Source organism: Apteryx rowi, unplaced genomic scaffold, assembly GCF_003343035.1.
Source record: "Apteryx rowi isolate R43461 unplaced genomic scaffold, aptRow1 scaffold_81, whole genome shotgun sequence".
Taxonomy (NCBI): domain Eukaryota; kingdom Metazoa; phylum Chordata; class Aves; order Apterygiformes; family Apterygidae; genus Apteryx; species Apteryx rowi.
This window is the reverse complement of record NW_020451105.1, coordinates 1,292,500-1,310,058: the sequence shown is the minus strand read 5'-3', so window position 1 is coordinate 1,310,058 and position 17,559 is coordinate 1,292,500. Positions and strand designations below refer to the sequence as shown.

Here is a 17,559-nt window from a genome sequence, read left to right as displayed (position 1 = left end):
CGGCGCGGCGCTGCCGGGGAGCCCCGGCGCGGCGCATCTTTGTTTGCCGGGGCCTCCGCAGGGCGGAGAGGCGTCGCGAGCCGGCGGCGAGCTGCCGCCTCTCCCCGCGGCCCTGCCGTCCCCCGCCCGCCTCTCTCCCGGCTGGCTTCTTCCATCCCTCTCGGCAGGACATCGGCGTTCCGCAGCGTCGTCGGTGGGACGCGCCGCGCCGGCGTGCGCCCGCGGAGCGGAGCGGCTGGAGGAGCAGTGCAGGSGAAGTAGCGAGCCGCCCTTCTCCTCGCCTCTCAAACCGCGGTCGATTCCTCGCTACTGGGATTATAAATGTTTGAGCTAAGCCCCAGGAAACTGAAAGGAGAGCCTCCGGTTGGAATCAACAGAGGGGGGAAGAAGGGAGGCTTTTCCAAATCCTTTGCAAGAAAACACAAGTCGTTTTTTCCTCCTGTCCTTTTTCTGTTCAATAAAGTGATTGTGACCTGAGTGGAATTTCGGAGCGATGAACTACTGAAGCTTGTCGCACCGGCGGGATAGAATATTTTTTTTCTCTGCACATGATTCTGCCATCCCAGCTGTTGCAGGAACTATGGGCCAGTAATAGAGTGATGGGAAGCTGAAACAGTTTATTTTCACATTCTTCTGTTCTGGGGACTTGACTAGTTAGCTGAAGCTGCTGCTGCTGCTGCTTTTTACTGGATCTGCTCTTTGCTTGGCAGATTTATTTGTTTTCATGSGTATGGGGTATTTTAATTAAATAGACGTTGGACTAGAGCTGAATGGATACTTTGCAATCTGAAAGGTTTTTGGGGATAACAAAAAACTAAAGACAGAAGAACTGGTACTGCAGGAAACTTGAGGCCTGTTTTCCAAGCCTTTTTATTTCACTGAGCAAGGTAAATAATGTAATGGTATTGAAAATACAGGTATTATGGTAATCATGCATAAAAATGTTACAGCACTTCAGGCTTTTTAAAGTCTTTCAAGAGATTCAGAGGTGTAGTCCCACTATAATGCTCTGAAAAAGTTTAATTATTCTTTAAAACATTCAGATATCAATGTGAATTTTAAGGCCAAGAACAAACTTTATGGTACCTGGGAGGACGTGAGAGAACTTCTTTTCACGTCTGTTTTAAGTTCTCGTAGATTTGCGTTGTTGAGAGAAGCTATCTGGAGACCTTCAAAAGTCTTAATGGTTCAGTAACAATGTGCAGCAATTGTATTTGTGTTTTTTTTTCTGTGCTTTTTAAAATGTTTGTGTGTCAGCCTCTTGTGGTGATCTGCTAGGGTCTTTTAAAGATCCATCCAGTTTAACAGTAGTAATGTACTTACATTTGTACTGTTAACCGTATTCATACTGTGACTTCAATTATTTTCACTTGCATTTACTGTTGTTATCAACAGTGACAGCTGGTATAATTTAGTAATGAAATTTTGCTTTCTCTTATTATTTTATTAGTGTTGAGAGCTTTTATCTTCTTTTACATGTTTATCTCGATAATAGATAGTTGGAGAATCTGGATTTACATGCATCAAATTTAATGTAGAGATCCTGCTCCCAGCATAAGCTCAAAGTAGTTGTTTAGATACCATCTTTGTGTATGTCAGGAGTGGGAAGAATCAGATAATGATTCTCAAAATATACAGTGTAATCAGTAACAAGTTTAAGTATATAGTTTTTTGTGGCTTGCTGCATGCTTTGTATTTGTTTTTTAAAGAGCTTAGCAACAGTTTGCTCTTAACAAAAATATAAATTCATTAAAATGAGATCACAGTTCAAAATGTAGGTTTTGCAAGAAGTCACAAGATTCTTATTATAAAGTGATGCCTTGATTAATTGATTGTATACCTTTTCTTCTGCAGTCTTAATGAAATCTTACTGTCAAACACTAAGGTCTTGGCAACCTTTGGTGATGCTATCATTGGGAAAGCTAACGTGGTAGTATCCAGAGTTCCTTTGCTTATCACAGTTGATTTGTTTGACTGAAATTTATGGTCTTTATTTGTCTTGTTTTATTTCAAGATGATGTGTGAGGTGATGCCAACCATCAGYGAGGCAGAGATTCCCTCTGGGGGAAATGGAGGCCATGGTTCAGGTTCCCCATTACAGTCAGATGCTGATTCCCATTTTGAGCAGTTAATGGTGTCCATGTTGGAAGAAAGGGATCGCCTTCTAGAAACACTAAGAGAAACTCAGGAGACGCTAGCGTTGACCCAGGGCAAGCTACATGAAGTTGGTCATGAGAGAGACTCCTTGCAGAGACAGCTCAATACTGCACTTCCACAGGTATGGATGTTTTCAAAGAAAGGTATCTGGTGATAACTTTTTTCTGTGTGGTTTTGTTTTCGTTTTTTGGTTTATTCAATTTACTTAAAAGTCAGGTTATGTCAGGGGAAGATCAATCTAGCTTAGTACTTTCCTAAAGTATTTGTTATTGCTCACCTTGAGACATGCAAAAGCAAAGACCAGCCCTTTCCCTCCTGTATGCTTTCCTGGTTTCTGGTATTTCTTTGGCTTAGGGACAGTCTGAACGTTAAGCTGTATCTACATCCTTTTGTTTAATAGAACTTGTTGGACTTTCTTCTACCACTCTTGTATTTTTTTCATGCGGTTTCTAACTGCCTTATTCATTCACGCACTCAAGGATTACATATAGGCTGCTGTTGGAAAGAAAGCAGACCATTCTGATACTGTTATGGACTTTGATTAAAAATTTGGAAAGTTTAAGACTGCTACCTTGTGAATACATGCTGTGTTGCCATGGCAGTACAGAAATCTGAGTGTTTTGGTTAACTTGCTTAGTGCCTTTTTGGAGTATGGATTTGTGTTTTTGTCTTGCTAGGAGTTACTAATTATTGGCTTCTGGAGGAGTTTACTGCCAACAAGGTAGTAAACTGACATACAGCCTGTAGTACTAAATGTATTATATAGGACAGCAGTGAGTAGTTAGGAAAGATAGTTGATAGCTACAGAACTTCTCTGTTTTTATTTATTCTAGTTAAAAAGAATAAAACTGAACTTTGATAACTGAAAAGTTTCAAAAAGCCACAAGAATCCATCTGATCATAGTCAAAGCAGAGACTGCTTTCAGTCTTCAAATAACTGTTGATAACCCTACACTTTCTAGCAAGTTTGGTTGTCATTCCAAGTATGTCATGATAATGTACTTATACATGTTATTCCAAGAATATGTATTACTTTACAAATGTTTACATATCCTTAAATATTGTAGTTACTGTTTATACCCTTTAAAACAGTATTCTTAAACCTTATTTCTACTACTCTCATCCTAGTGTAATTACTGTGTGACTTCTAGTATGGTAAACTGTCCTGAAAATAACTCAGGATCAGAAGCTAAAAGTAATACATGTTAATGTAGTTGTATTATTACAGTATGGTGGAAATCAGAAAGGAAAAGTTTCCAGCCTCTGCTGCTTCCTGTGTTAAATCATGTGCTGCAGGCAAAAATCATTATTTGTTTTTTATTTGTTTTTTGCTATAATAGTTGTAATAGTCTATATATAAAGAGACTATAATAGTCTCTTTAGCCACTATTTCAGGTCTGCTGCATTAATGTGTGCTATTAACCAGTTGTATGGTCTGTAAACTGTTACAGTTGAATTTGTGGCTGAGCAGAATCATCAAGGCTGTAAACTGTACTGTTCCTCTTTTCCCCTTTTCAATTCTCAGAATCTAGTAAGCTACTAATATGTAAACGTTTCTTTCAAACAAAAAAGATTAATGCAGTTAAAAATTTCAGATTTCAAGAATGTCATAAATGTCTTATCTGAAGTCTGTAGGAAGGAAATTCTCATTGTTAAGAGAAATTTTACTGGAACTTTATATAGATACACAGCAAAGAATGGATTTTTTTAGATTGCTGCTGAAAAATTTTATCTGTTGCTTTTATCCTTAGTGGTGCTTAAGCTTAAATGATTACAGCAGGTGGTAATTGATGGTGCTTTCAAGTTACATTCATGAAATATTTTATTATTATTGCTACGAATCAGAAATAATGTCTTATGTATTTGACAAGTTTTGTCGTTATTACAGTAAACAGTCAGTTACATAGTATGTGTAGGCTTCTGACAAATGGTGAAACAGAATGCTTTTTAAAAATTTTAATAAATGTTCACTAGGGAAACTTTGTGGTGACTATAATATTTGAAACTATTTAAACTTTTGTATTAATTACTGCAAGCCGAGCATGCTTTTGAACTACTGCCTCAAATGACCCGTTCTTTAGCTGTGGATTTCAAGTAGGGGTGGGAGCGGGATAAGTTTGAATTTACTGACAACTGTATTACTTCCCCCCACACACACACCCCAGGAGAAAAAAGGATTTTAGCCTCATATGTTTTTTCCTCATCAAGTATTTTTTTTAATTGTAGTAATTGCTTTCTGTTTAGTAGAAAATGCTGTGAAGATTGATCAGTTTGAATAGTTGTGCAAATACTAGTATAACTACATATATTACTAAGTTACTATCTAAGCAGTGTATTATTTCTCCCTTAACTTGGCCTGTAGCTTGTAACAAGTCTTTGTAGTTCTTTTGGAGTGTTTTATCTTAGAGTATTGAATTGAACTGTTTGCACGTATACTTTTCATATTGTATAAAAGAAGGAATGCAAATTGATTGCCTCTATACCAAAACTGCTTCTCTAGTGTTAAGAGACTGAATCTTTAATAGCATCCCTATATTTAATTTCTTGCTTTCACTGAGTTTCTGTGTATAAGAAAAAGGCTCACACTTGTGCATATATAGTTTCAAAATGGCAAATTGGTACTTATTTTGTTTGCACATCCTGTAAGTTATAAAAGTAACTAGTTTATTCTGCAGCAGTGATGCTCATTCTCCAAAGTGTTAGAGAAGCAGACTTTCTAGCATACTTACGTTGTTATGGTCAGCTTGTAATTAAAGGGCAACCTGTTCTGGCTCGTATAAAACTTAAACAGCTATTTAGAGTAGGAAGACTGGTTGTGGTTCTCTAGTTTACAAAAAAAAAAAAAAAAGATCTTGTATATAAGTGCTTTATCTGTAGCATTGACATTGAGTAAATTGATAGGTTTCCTTGTATGAACAGCTGAAAACAAAATAGATCGATGTTGTCTTGATAAAATAACTGGATTCTGTTTAATTTGGCAATGCTTTTTGTTTTCTGGGAGTTGACTTCTCTGCGATTGCCCTAGTCAAACTGTACTCTGACTTTGGAAGATGAACTTGGTGAAACAAATTACCATGCAAGAATTTAAAAGTAAACTTATTCTTCCCAGAATTCTCCACAGAAGTATTGAAAATGGACTTTTTACTCTGAGAAATTAAGGAACTTGTCTTTTTAATCTAAACATATTTAATTATGATTTGATTATGGTCAGATGAATGGTTGGTCCCTGTTATTTTTCATGCCCTTTGTGTGCTTTCTAGAGTATATTGTATAAAAGTAAGATTATTGTGCTTCAAATTTATAAATTAATCTGTGAAACATGCAGGACACTCCTGTATTTAAAAGTAAAATTTTGGACTTAACACTGATGAGTTCCTAGTTTTGTTAGTTATCGCTTGTGCGTGTTGACGTGGTTTGTAGCATGACTACCAGTTTTTGCTATTGAGATCTTGCAGTCTAAGGGACAGAATAGTAGAATTCAGTGTAGGTTTCTGTGAATGACAACATGCTTGCTTTGTACAGAGAAGACTAGAGTTTAATATACACAGACACGGGTATATAGTACAAATAAGAGCACAGCTGATGAATTTGTAGCAACTTCTATCTGGAAGACGGTTGTAGTATTTTTATTACAGAATTTTAGAAGCTGATGAATGAATATTATGCTTTTGTAATACAGCAACACACTTATTAAGACCATCTTTAAACTTAAGCTTATCAGACTTTTTATTTCTAAGCAAGATAAGTAAAATTAGTGGGCTTTTTCTATATTTGTGATGGTGCAGTTCAGAATTTCTTTATTCGAAACAGTTTAGGTATGGGGCAGATAAATTTTTCTCTTAGAGACTGTGTGTAAGTGATTATTGAGCTTTAATGTGGAGTAAAATGTGGAGAAAAGTTGCTTATGATTTTGGTTTGGCTTCAAGTTTATTAAGGTGCTCGAAGTGCCTTAATTTAAAGTGAGCCCCTGCAGACCATCTTTAGTTGGATTCTATCTATAGTGAATATTTTATCACTACTAAAGACTTCAATTACAAATACTGTTTGCCTATTTATACTTGTTTTCAATTAAACTAAAGTACATCTCTATATAAACATCTTTAAACAATATCTAAAATACAGTTCTTTTCAATTTCTCTAGTATTGTGAGGTAAGCTTGAGCAAATATTTGATGTCTCAAATGTAGAAAATGTCTGATCACTTGGCCTGAAGACTGCCTTGGGGTGTTTTATAGTGATGAATTTATGGATTTAGTTGTCATTTTAATAATAGTGCTTGGGCTTCCTCCAGTCAAGTTTTAAATAATATGGGATATCACAGATTTAGAACTGAGGTCTTAAGTTGTCTATACAGTAGATATGAAGAATACAGTTGCAGAAAGTACATTAAGTAAAGGGCTTGATAGAGTTTACAGCAGCTGAAATTTTCTTTAGCATATAAAATGCAACTCCATTTACAGTATTCACAACTGGTCAGCCTTGAGGTGACATAGCTTATATTTGTTTCACTAGCAAGATGTGGTACTTATTTAGAAATAAAAGCCATTGGTCTCAGTTGTGAGCAGTCTATCTGGAACTGGTAGGGTTCCAGGAAGATTTCAGTAGTGCAGATGTGTGTCAGAGGAGACAAATCCTCCACTTCTTTCATCCCATTATGACAGCAAGGATAAACATGATTCTTCCAGTTGCTGATTCAGACAAGTATAATTTTAGTCTTGTCTGTTTTGAGTTTTGATTGTTAAAACTTGTTCAACTTGTACTGTTAGTAAATTACTGGATGGATTTTTTTTTTAATCTACACTAGTTTGAGTCAGATGCAGATGTGAGTTAATGTTCAGAATACCTCACTGATTGTATCATAAAGTCTTAATTTCCCTAACTTTTCCTTCTTTCCAAGGCATAGAAATAGACAATTTGTGTCTAAAACCTTCAGAACGTGGAGAGTTAACTATTCTGTGATCTGTCAAACAGAGGATTAGGAACACTTAAAACAATTTTATCCTCTGTGGAAGTATATTCAGGACTAAGTCTCTAGCGTTTAGTCTGACCTCTCATTTTTTCACTGAAGTACTTGTGTGTGAATCTATTTGCTTTTGTTTATTGAGACATCCCACCCCATCCAACAGTCATCTGCTTGCCCACTGTTAGCATTCAGTTGTTCATACTCTGCTTTTAATTCAGGTTATCTTGATTATAAATAGACATTTTGGCTAGATTAAATTTAAAATGAACCTTACATTTTCCTGTATTTGAGGGTGAATTTTAGTGTTGTCATGATGGTCCATCAGTACCTTTGATAAAAAGGTTTTATGAAGTCTGAAACTACAGTTTTTATTTTCCTTAGTTTATTTATAGGAAGGACATTTTGGTTACTACACAGAAATGATTTTTCTTTGTTTTTAATGGTGGTTTATAGATTTAGCCTGGAAAGATGAGCTAGGTGGGTTTTTTCCTGTTCTTCTGTTACTATGTGCAGGTGTCTGATAATGGCTTTATTACATTTTGCATGTTATAGTCCTGTGCTTGTGACTTGCACAATGTAACATACTGTATATAAGCTTGGGTGAAAAGAGCTTTAATCAAAACAAGCAGTTCTTAAAATAAGCTAAAATTTTTAGAACCAGGTGAATTTGCGATACATACTCATCTTTGCTAACTTTCCTGTAGCCACTTGTTTAACAAAGTGGCATTTGTCTTGGTATTCTGAAGACAGAGAATTCTTCATGTGTCAGTGCTGCTGTTTCTCCTCTGTTCTTTTTAAGGTTGTGCCAGAAAACTACTTTTAAGATACTTGCCAGCAAGACTTAAGAGCTTCAGCATGGCTATGCAGCTGTAACTTCAATCTAGAGGGTTTTTTTTAAACAAGCTCTTGGATTATCTTAATTTGTTTTTTATGATCAATATGAATTAAAAATATGATTTTTTTTTTTTTTCTTTTCAGGTTCTTAAAGATCCTTTAACCTGAGACTTTGGTTTCTTCATTCTGGTATTTAGTTAGTAGAGAGAGGTGTTGATTTTATTTATACTACAGGATTTTATTTTAGAAATAAAAGTATACATTTGTCTGTAGTGTATGAATATGAATGTGCTTGTAAGATAATTAACAGCCTTTTGGAAACTTAGCAGTCAGGTGCTTTTAGAATATGGAAACAACCTATTAATAGGTTTAAAAAAAAAACCTCTATCTGATTTTTATTGAGCTGTACTGGGAACATAATCATGTAGTATGATGTGATAACGCTGCATTTAAAACCCCAAAATACTATCCAGAAAGGAGTATAGAAACTTAAGTGAAAAGGTATAAGGACAAAAAATATGCATTGGTGGTTTTGCAATTAATGTAAAAATATGAATATTAGCCTGGTGTCAGAATAATTGCTATATGCAGATGACTTACAGTTAACAATATTGATCAGAGAACTTGCATCTTTGGAGAGAACCTGTCAGCTGTGTATTAATAATTTTAGCTTTTGCACTAATTTGATCCCGGAATTCTCAATTAATATACTTCATATTTTAACATAAATTTGCAGGGGTCTTCATGTAAGATGCTTTCAGTGGTTAAGGCAGCTTAAGTCACTTTAAGTCTTTAAGGGTGACTGATGTTTGTTGACATATTAGAAAATACTTCCTGTAATAACTTGTGCATATGTATCTCAATCCGCAAATACTAAGAAGGGATAAATTTGGGCTGGGCATGTGTCAGGTAATCTGAGTGGTCATAAATTCGTTTTCTAAGTGTGTTTTGTTTTTTCTTTTTTTGTAAGCTTGGCTGTGGACTCTCCAAATGTAGACTGAGAAATGCGTGGCAATTCTTGCCAGGAAAAAAGCTTTTCGTATTCTCCAGGCTGAAGAAAGAATTATTATTTTGCTGTAATGTGAAGTGAGTTTGTTAGTAATTCAGCTTGACTTTTTCATGCAAGAAGTGCATGCAAATCCTGTTTCTGCAGTTTATAAGCTCAAGATATTGTATAGTGCACTAAATACATATCTGTAGGTCACTTGAGATTATCCTCCTAGTTCGTGTATTTGAAATTGGAGGAGTGTTGTGGTTACGATACTTGTGTTAAAGGCATTGCTCAGTTCGATTCTTCTGATGTGTTGGTCCTCTATAAATTTATGTGAATTGTTGATTAAATTGTCTTTTTTCAGTGACTCTAGTCTATTTCAGACTTTATCTTGTTCCATATAAACTACATTGAAAATCCCCTCTGCTGCTTCTGATTGGCTATCATAACAAGGCTCTGTAGCCTGTTCCTTCAGCAGCTAGAGTATCACGTTTTTAAAAAGAGAAGCCTTGTTGCTTTGTCTTCTGTTGTTCCACACTGGCTAGCCTCAAGCTTTACTTGTATGTTTATGTAGATGTCTCTTGGGATATGTTTTTTGACAATGGTAGTGAAAATCTTAACTGGAATATAATTTTGGTTGCATTCAGAAAATACTATGTCTTTTTCTGATGGGTACAAATAAGTAAGAAGAGTCAGCATATCCTTTCTGGTACTTCCTCTGTTTTATGGTAATGTTTTCAGAACTGTAAATGCTTAGAAATAATATTTTGTTTTAGAACTTCCATGAAGTGCTCCAAGGTTCTTTGATGAAAAGGTCCTTATGCTATCAGTATAAGGCATGTTCAAAGATCTGTGGGCCAGATTTAGATGAAGGCCATCTCTGATGTAGAAAAGAAAAATGTATGTATTCTTCTAGTTTCCTTAAGGAAAAGGAGAAAAAAAGAAATGTCTATTGGAAGAGTAAGCAAATGTTTGTTGCAGTAGTGAAATGGGCAGCCTTTTATTTTTATTTATTTATGCTGTAGAATAGTAGTGTGTATTTAGATGCACTGAGCCATGCTCTGTCATGCCTTTCCCCTACTGCTAGTTTGTGACAGTTTGGTATCTAATTGCCTAGAAATATTCTGAAGCACAGTGTTTGCTTTTTTTTTTTTTTTTTAATTTATTTCCCCTTCTCCCCTCCATAAATACATACTGAATTGGATTCTTCTGATCAGTTTAAATTTGTGTGGGGAACATGGCAATTAAAAACAATTTGCCTGTTATAAAGAATTGCAGGTAGAATATCTGGTAAAGGTGAGTAAAGAATGTAGACCAGCATTAACACGTTCCTTACTCTAGGAAGAACAGTGTTTTTTCTTGTCCCAAATTTACATAACAGCATGCAGTGTAAGAATGGAATTATATAAGTTTAAGTAGCTGAAGAATTTACATAGTTTATTTAAAAATAAAAAATAAAATAAAAATTGAGATGCAGTTTAAACAGGGAATTTGTCTCGACTTATATAAAGGTAAGACTGACTATAGTTGAAAGATTTAACTATGAAGGTTCATATAAAGAAAATACCTTGCTGAAGTTTAGTAATCATCGTCTTCTCAACATTAACAGTTTCCTGTAATCAGAAATGATATTTATTTTATATTACTAGAACAATAATTTTGATTACCTAAATCCTTAGTAGAAAAGAGTTAAAAACTCTTTTAATGTGTTGAGGGTTTCTCTGCTAAAGAGGATCATAAATTTCCATTATTTTGATGGTAGTGAATCACAGAATTGGAATGGCTGGGATTGGAAGGGGCCTCTGGGGATCATCCAACCCCCTGCTCAAAGCAGGGACAGCTAGAACAGGTTGATCAGGATGTGTTCAGTTGGGTTTTGAATATCTCCAAGGATGGAGTCTCTACAACCTCTCTGGGCAACCTCTTCCAATGCTCTGTTACCCTCACAGTGAAGGAGAATTTTATTCTGTTCAGATGGAAGTTCCTATATTCCAGTTTGTGTCTGTTGCCTCTTGTCCTGTCACTGGGCACCACTGAGAAGTCTGGACCTGTCGTCTTTACATTGTCCCATCAGATATTTGTAAACATTGATAAGATACCCCCGAGCCTTTACTTCTCCGGGCTAAACAGTCCCAGCTCTCTCAGCACCTCCTTGTATATCAGATGCTCCAGGCCCTTCATCTTTGTGACTCTTTGCTGGACTTGCTTGAGTTTGCCCATATCTTTCTCGTACTGTGGAGCCCAGCACTGGGCACAGCACTCCAGATGTGGCCTCACCAGGGCTGTGTAGAGGGGAAGGATCACCTCCCTTGGCCTGCTGGCAACGCTCTCACTAGTGCCCTCCTGGATACCATTGGCCGCCTTTGATGCAAGGGTATGTTGCTGGCTGTATGGATCCATGGTTATCTCAGTAACAACAATTTTATTAAGCTTTTTTCATTACTATCTCTGAGTTTTCAAGCATTAAAATGCATAAAACAAGCCACTTTCAGATACCTCTTTGACTTTTCAGTGGAATTACTTGTTTTATTGTGTGCTGTGCACAGACTGCTTGATATAAAACTCTTTTCTCCCTGTAAAACTGTTCTTGAAAAGAATATTGGAGAGGGGAAGGAAATGCTGTTGTATGAATCTGAAAGGACTCATGACTTCATCAATGACAAGGTTGAGATTGTGGGTATATGGGTTTAAGTTATGGATTCTCAAAGCTTTTAAATGAGTTAATTGCCTGTCACAAAAATTTGGCAGTAAAATATCATAGTCAGAACTCTGTTTCTCTGCACTTCTATCCATAAATGAGAAATCTGTTAGTTGGAGTTGTGTTTTGAAACATGGCAGGGTTCATGGGTCTCTCTTCGCCTTGCTGAATGGATGGGACTGAGATCAGATATGCTGGAGCCAAATTCTGTTACTAGCTGTGATTTTCACTGTAGTTTGTGTGTGAATAAGATTTGTGGACTTACAGCTCCCAGTGGGAACCTGAACTCTGTGTAATGTAATATTCTGTTTTATCTTATTTAAGTCCTAACTGGCATCTCACACTTGAATCTCTTATTTCTGCTAGGATTTAAAACATGAGCTACCTCTGATGTTTTAATTAGGAAACCCAAAAAGGAAGTAAACCTTTGACCTAAATTAAAGGTCATGTAAAGATTTAAATGTGATTTTAATGTGTGAAGAGTTATGAGTAGTACTGAAAGTTCTTCAGATCTTTTAAGCTTTACAGGTGTAATGGATCATTCTGCCCTGAGAGACCATGGGTAGAGCAGCAGGGCATATCTAGAGAGCACTCTTTCAGGCCTTATGTAAGTGGGTCAATCAGACTGGGGTTTTTATATGCTTCTGCATATCTCTGGGAAACTTCTGAATTCTGAATGTCTCTTCAAGAGCTCTCTATACTTGCTGTATTAGTTTTGGTAAATGACTAAACTTTCCCTTAGATAATTTAAGGGATGCCTTAGGATACTACTGTGAATCTTTTATTCTAGAATAATATATCTTTTCCTGCAGTATTATCACATTTTGTAGTTCACGGGGGAAAAGGCTCTGAAGGTCACAACATTCTTTATTATCTTTGTTTGTGTTGAATAACATTAGGCAGGTGCATCTAGTCATTTTTCTACTTTAGACCATGCAGCTTGAGTTTTCCAAATGTTTAAAGGGCATGGTTTGACAATACTGTCATCTTCTAAAATCTTAGCCTTTGCCTTGAGAAATATGGAACTACTTTGCTACTTGTGAAGTGGGAATCAAAAATCTTTTTAGGATTTTAACTTTCAGTTGTTGTCCATGCAGAAAAGGTGCTGTCCTTTTCCCCTCCTATCATCTCATTTTTGCTGATACTTACATTGGTGTAACTCCAATCACCTGATGGAAGTGTAGTCTTTAGAAACTTTCTGTTCACTTTGTAAAAACCATAGGCCCTTATCAACATTTCAAATGTGTGTTGGGGACCTTTTTTAATTTTTTAATTTTAAATTTTTTTTAGAACAGGAGTTATACAATCAAGCTGGTGTCAACTTGAGTTGATAAATAGGGAAAAGATGAAAATACTGAAGACTGTATAGTGGTCTTCTGTATTTTGTGTAATGGTTGCAAAAGATTAAGACTTGGGAGGTGGTAGAGAAGAAACGGGGCAAGCCTTTTCTCTCAACCAAGTATGAGGCCTCAGGGTTTCCCAGTTGCGTCATCTTTCTCTTGTTTGTAGCCCAGTGTGGAATAGGAGTTTCTGCCTCTCCTCAGACGGACCAGGTTCCTCACCAATCCATCTTCAGTACCAGCGTTTGTCACAGCATATTGACAGGCATTCCTATTTTCTCCTTTTTTCTTTCTCTGCCATTTAGTGTTGTTCATATCCCCAGTTTCGCTCTGTGATATGACATGGTGGTTTGGGGATTCAGGTAGTTATCATGAAGTTTGATGGACTGGTTTGTTATGGGTCTCTTGTGGCACACAAATCATTTAAGAACATTTAAAAAAGTAAAAATCAAAACTCTTGAAACTCAAAATCTGTGTTGCAGAGTTAGTTTTATGCGTTTAAGTGTCGAACTTGTGGTCTGTTATAAGACCTGAAATTACGCTTTTTGGAATGGGATTAAAAGTAACTTTGTTTGCAAAAATCAAATAACTTTTCCAAGGAGTCAAATTAAACTCAGTCCAAATATTACAGATTTGGTTATATTTTGATTATCTAGTGGATTCATTTAGCATATGAACTGTGATGATAGATAGTACAAAGAAATAGAAAAAATAAAATGTAAGAGCCTGGAAGTTGAATTTCTTGCTGAAGGCAGGCATCTGTCGTCATTGAGTATTACTTGCTTAAACAAGTTCGAAATTATAAAACTGAACTGTTCATCACTTGGCAAAAAAATATATATATATATGTATCTATCTGTCTATATATATATATAAATAAAATAGAGCACTGAGGGGGAAGTACATGTTGATGCTTGTTTAAGAAGGGTGGCTTGGCCGGCCTTATTAAGATATTCCCAAGCACTCCCTTTTTACAGTGTGAAAAATGTACTCTACAACTACTGGCCACAGAACTAAACCTGACAACTAGAGGCCAAGATGAGTGATTAGAATAGGGCAGGGCAGTGCCTCAGCTGCTGCTCACAGTTTCTGCATGCAGAAGTATCTTGTCACTGAAATAATTATACATGATGGATCTTGTTCTGGGTCTATTTCTTAAAAATAATGACTTCATTTTTATTATTTTCATTATTAGTCATGTGATTAATTCTTTAAATGCACTACAACTCATTGTTTAGGGTTAAACAATTTTTAATGCTAAAAGGTATAGGAATTTAATATCAAATGGCAGCTAAGCAAGAATTGTGCTAGGTATTTTGAGTGGAGTATATTTGGAGTTTATTTACGGAAAACTTTTTTTTTCTTGCCCAAGGAAACTTACAGTTCAGTATTGTTTACAACTTAAAAGTACTTACAGTTTCTGTAGTAGCTGCTAAGCCTCCATTATGGGCAGGGGGGGTACCAGCAAAAATACTGAACTTCTGTTAAATTTTTTGAGCATATCCTGTAGTTATTGTAAAGTTTGGAATTTTTGAGAGGCATTGTACACTGTGAAATCCCAGACATATGGGATCCCAGATCTTGACCGACTGCTATGTGAAGAGGAAAAACTTTAATGAAATCTCTATAGTGTCATATTAAAGATGAGATGGGTTTTGCCCCATATCTTGTCAAACTGGTACTGCAGGATTCTTCTTTAATTAAGTACAACTGTATTCTCCTTTTGCCATAGTGGATGTGGGTGTGGGTAGGTTTCTTCACTGACATGGACTCCAAAAATGGAGATGCCTAAAGCTACAGCTAAGAAGTTGTACTACAACTTACAGTATTAGTTACTAATCAAAATAGACTGGGCTGGGGTGTAGGAATGCAGTTATTCTTACTGGGAAACCCTTAGAATTCACTCAATGGGAGTGTAACTGAGAGGCATTCCTCCTCCCCCTTTCATCCCCCCCCCCAAATATTGTAAATTTATTTCTGTGTTAAGGTAAACTATTCTTCTGTTGGTACTTGAACTGATACAGTATTGAACAGGATTACTCTGACTGACCTGTCACAACAGTTATAGCTCTGTAGGAAAGTTGTCAGACACATCCCAAGTTTAAAAGCCTGCTTTTCAATAACTGGAATGTTTCTAAAATATATATTAGCTGATTTTGTACTGTTTTGAAGATGGACAAGTTTGATATGGTTTTGAACGCTCATGTGCTGTAGCTGCCCTTTCAGTGGACTTATTCATGTGCACCCAAGAGCAGTTAAGGTGGAACCCTTTGCATAACCACAGCAACAATTCTAGCCATGTGATGGAGGAAAGCTTTCTGCCAGCACTGCGTGTGAATAGATGCTCAGTTTCCTGCAAGTCTGAAGAGTGCTTTTGTTTTCTATATGCTTGGTGCTAGCTGGTGTTGACTTAAAGTTGTTGTAATGGTTCTACTTTTGGAAGTATTCAGAAGATGCACAATGTTGCTTCAGTAGGGGCAGTATTTTAAGAAAGGAAGAGAGAGGAAGACAGTCTAAATTAAAGCAGTTTCTAGTTAGTGTTCAAGTTTTCATTTCTTGTTAATCCTTTGTGAATGCTGTTAAGTTGCAAGGTTTCCTCCCCTCTCCCCCTCCCCCTGAAATCGAGTATTTGCAGAAAGCCTTTGGGGAAAAAAAAATACTTCAATATAGTTGTTCATTAGGTGTATAGTTAATCTTGATAAATGTCTCCAGCTTTAAAAGTAGCTGAAAAGTCTTTAAAAAGCTGTATGATGAAAATAAGTTTTGTCCACTCTCGGTTAACTGAAAGTATATGCTGTGTGATCTACCATACTTTGAGCAGGTCATAGATACTAGAAATGATTTGTTAAGGTTGGTGAGAAGACTTTACCTGGAGAAATTATTGTTTCTTAATCTTTAAATGTCTTCAAGACTACAGGAAGATGCTTGGCAAACTGCAAGTTATTAGACCTAAAACATGAGTAACTGGATGGTGTTTTCTGACTTAGTTAAGCAATCTAAATGATCTCTTTTCTTAATTTCACAGATTCCCCCCCCCCCCCAAAGGTTGGGTTGACACTGGGGAAAATAGGATGCTGCTGTGGCGTAGTTTTGATTTCCAGCATACCAGCAAACTGTCTTGCAGATATCACTTGTTGCATAGGTRCCTGTTGTACTCAGTGTTGTATGCGCCTATTTAATGTTGGAGCTGGAAGATATGCAAAGATCTGCATGTGTACCTTGCAGTGCAAATTACTGTATATAGTCCATGATTACTGGCTGTCCAGAGATGCACAAAGATCTATTTTTGCATTAAGCTTTGCCCCTTAGTCTTGTGTACGTAACAGCGATGGTTTGAAGGAGTTAAAGAAAATTAAATGCAAGAGTATAGGAGATAATGTTTTTGCTAGTCTGGGTGGTTTATACGTGCTGTAGTTATTGCTTTGAATGTAGCTGTCTCCTGTTTGTCTCTCTTGGACCTACTCTTTACTCTGTGTTTACAGGCTCTTTTTTCAGTGTTCTGCAGTTTGTGTAAAGATTGGGTGTTGATCAATGTGGTGAAAGGAAGACMTGGTCTTTTTAGGGGTCAGAAGCTTGATCCTGCCACTGTATGGGTCTCACTACTCTTACTCTCCCACTCTCTGAATAGAAAATGTCTGTCAGACATGGATCAGGATGGGGAAGGGAGAACATGGGGCTGATAATTTCTATCTCCCTTTTTCTGTTACTTCTGCATTCCTCTCACAAAGCTGCCAAGTGCAACCCATCTTCATTTATGCTCTCTAGCACTTCAACATGTAGCATTTCCTGAAAGCTTCCAGCAATGAAGCCCAGATTTAGTGCTTTGTAGCTCAGGCTCAGTGAATACTGCACATAAATTTAAGCAACACACTCAGGATGGTAACTGGAAACCTATTTATTTCCATGGAGACTTGCTCTTACTATGAGGTTTTCCATTTTGCTCTTAGGTGTGTGTTTGGTACCTCCTGACTTTGAGTTAGAGTTTTTTGCTCATTGTGTGCGTGGGTTTTTTTTTTTCCCCTTCCAAGTCATTAGCTTCTAGACTTGTTAAAATAACTCCAGAACTGATGGAACTGAATTATATCACCTGTGCAAAGAATGAGTAATAGCTCTGCAAGAGCCCTTCCCTAGCTGTGAGAACAGAAGTTTTTAGAAAATAGTTGCCTTACAAGAAGTCTGCAAAAGATTAGACAGCCATTTTGTGGTCTACAAATATAAATAGCTGTTTTAACCCAAAGAACTTTACCACCACAGCAGGAATTGCAAATCATTTTGTTTGTTTTTTGTTTTGTGATTTTTTTTCCTAGATAAAATAGGCAAATACATTTGTAGGAAAGCAAGACCTGGACACAGAAATAGTCCAGTGTCTCTGTGTTGGATGGTAATACTATATGTCTTTGCAGAAACTGCAGATTTGTTCTTGGTATTATCTGAATAGTTAAAAGTTAAGGTTTTTACGTGCTGTTGCAGGGGAATCAAGCGTTATGGGAACTTAAAAATCTGAAAGTTCTTTTAATGATAGTATTGAGTCCTATTAGTATCTTTTAAGTCCAGTTCTCTTCTCTAAAGAGTTTGTG

The 17,559-nt window shown here is 36.5% G+C and overlaps 1 protein-coding gene across 6 annotated transcripts in view; it reads left to right on the top strand.

Annotated features, from left to right (window-relative positions):
- The first annotated feature begins 52 nt into the window (after window positions 1–52).
- Window positions 53–17,559, top strand: part of PPFIA1 (PTPRF interacting protein alpha 1) — a 62,597-nt gene continuing 45,090 nt past the window's right edge. For all 6 annotated transcript variants that reach the window (XM_026089364.1, XM_026089365.1, XM_026089366.1 and 3 more), the window contains exons 1-2: window positions 53–887; window positions 2,015–2,278. In XM_026089364.1, the coding sequence (XP_025945149.1) occupies window positions 2,015–2,278 (264 nt within the window). In that variant the 5' untranslated portion in view covers window positions 53–887. The remainder of the gene's footprint in view (window positions 888–2,014; window positions 2,279–17,559) is intronic.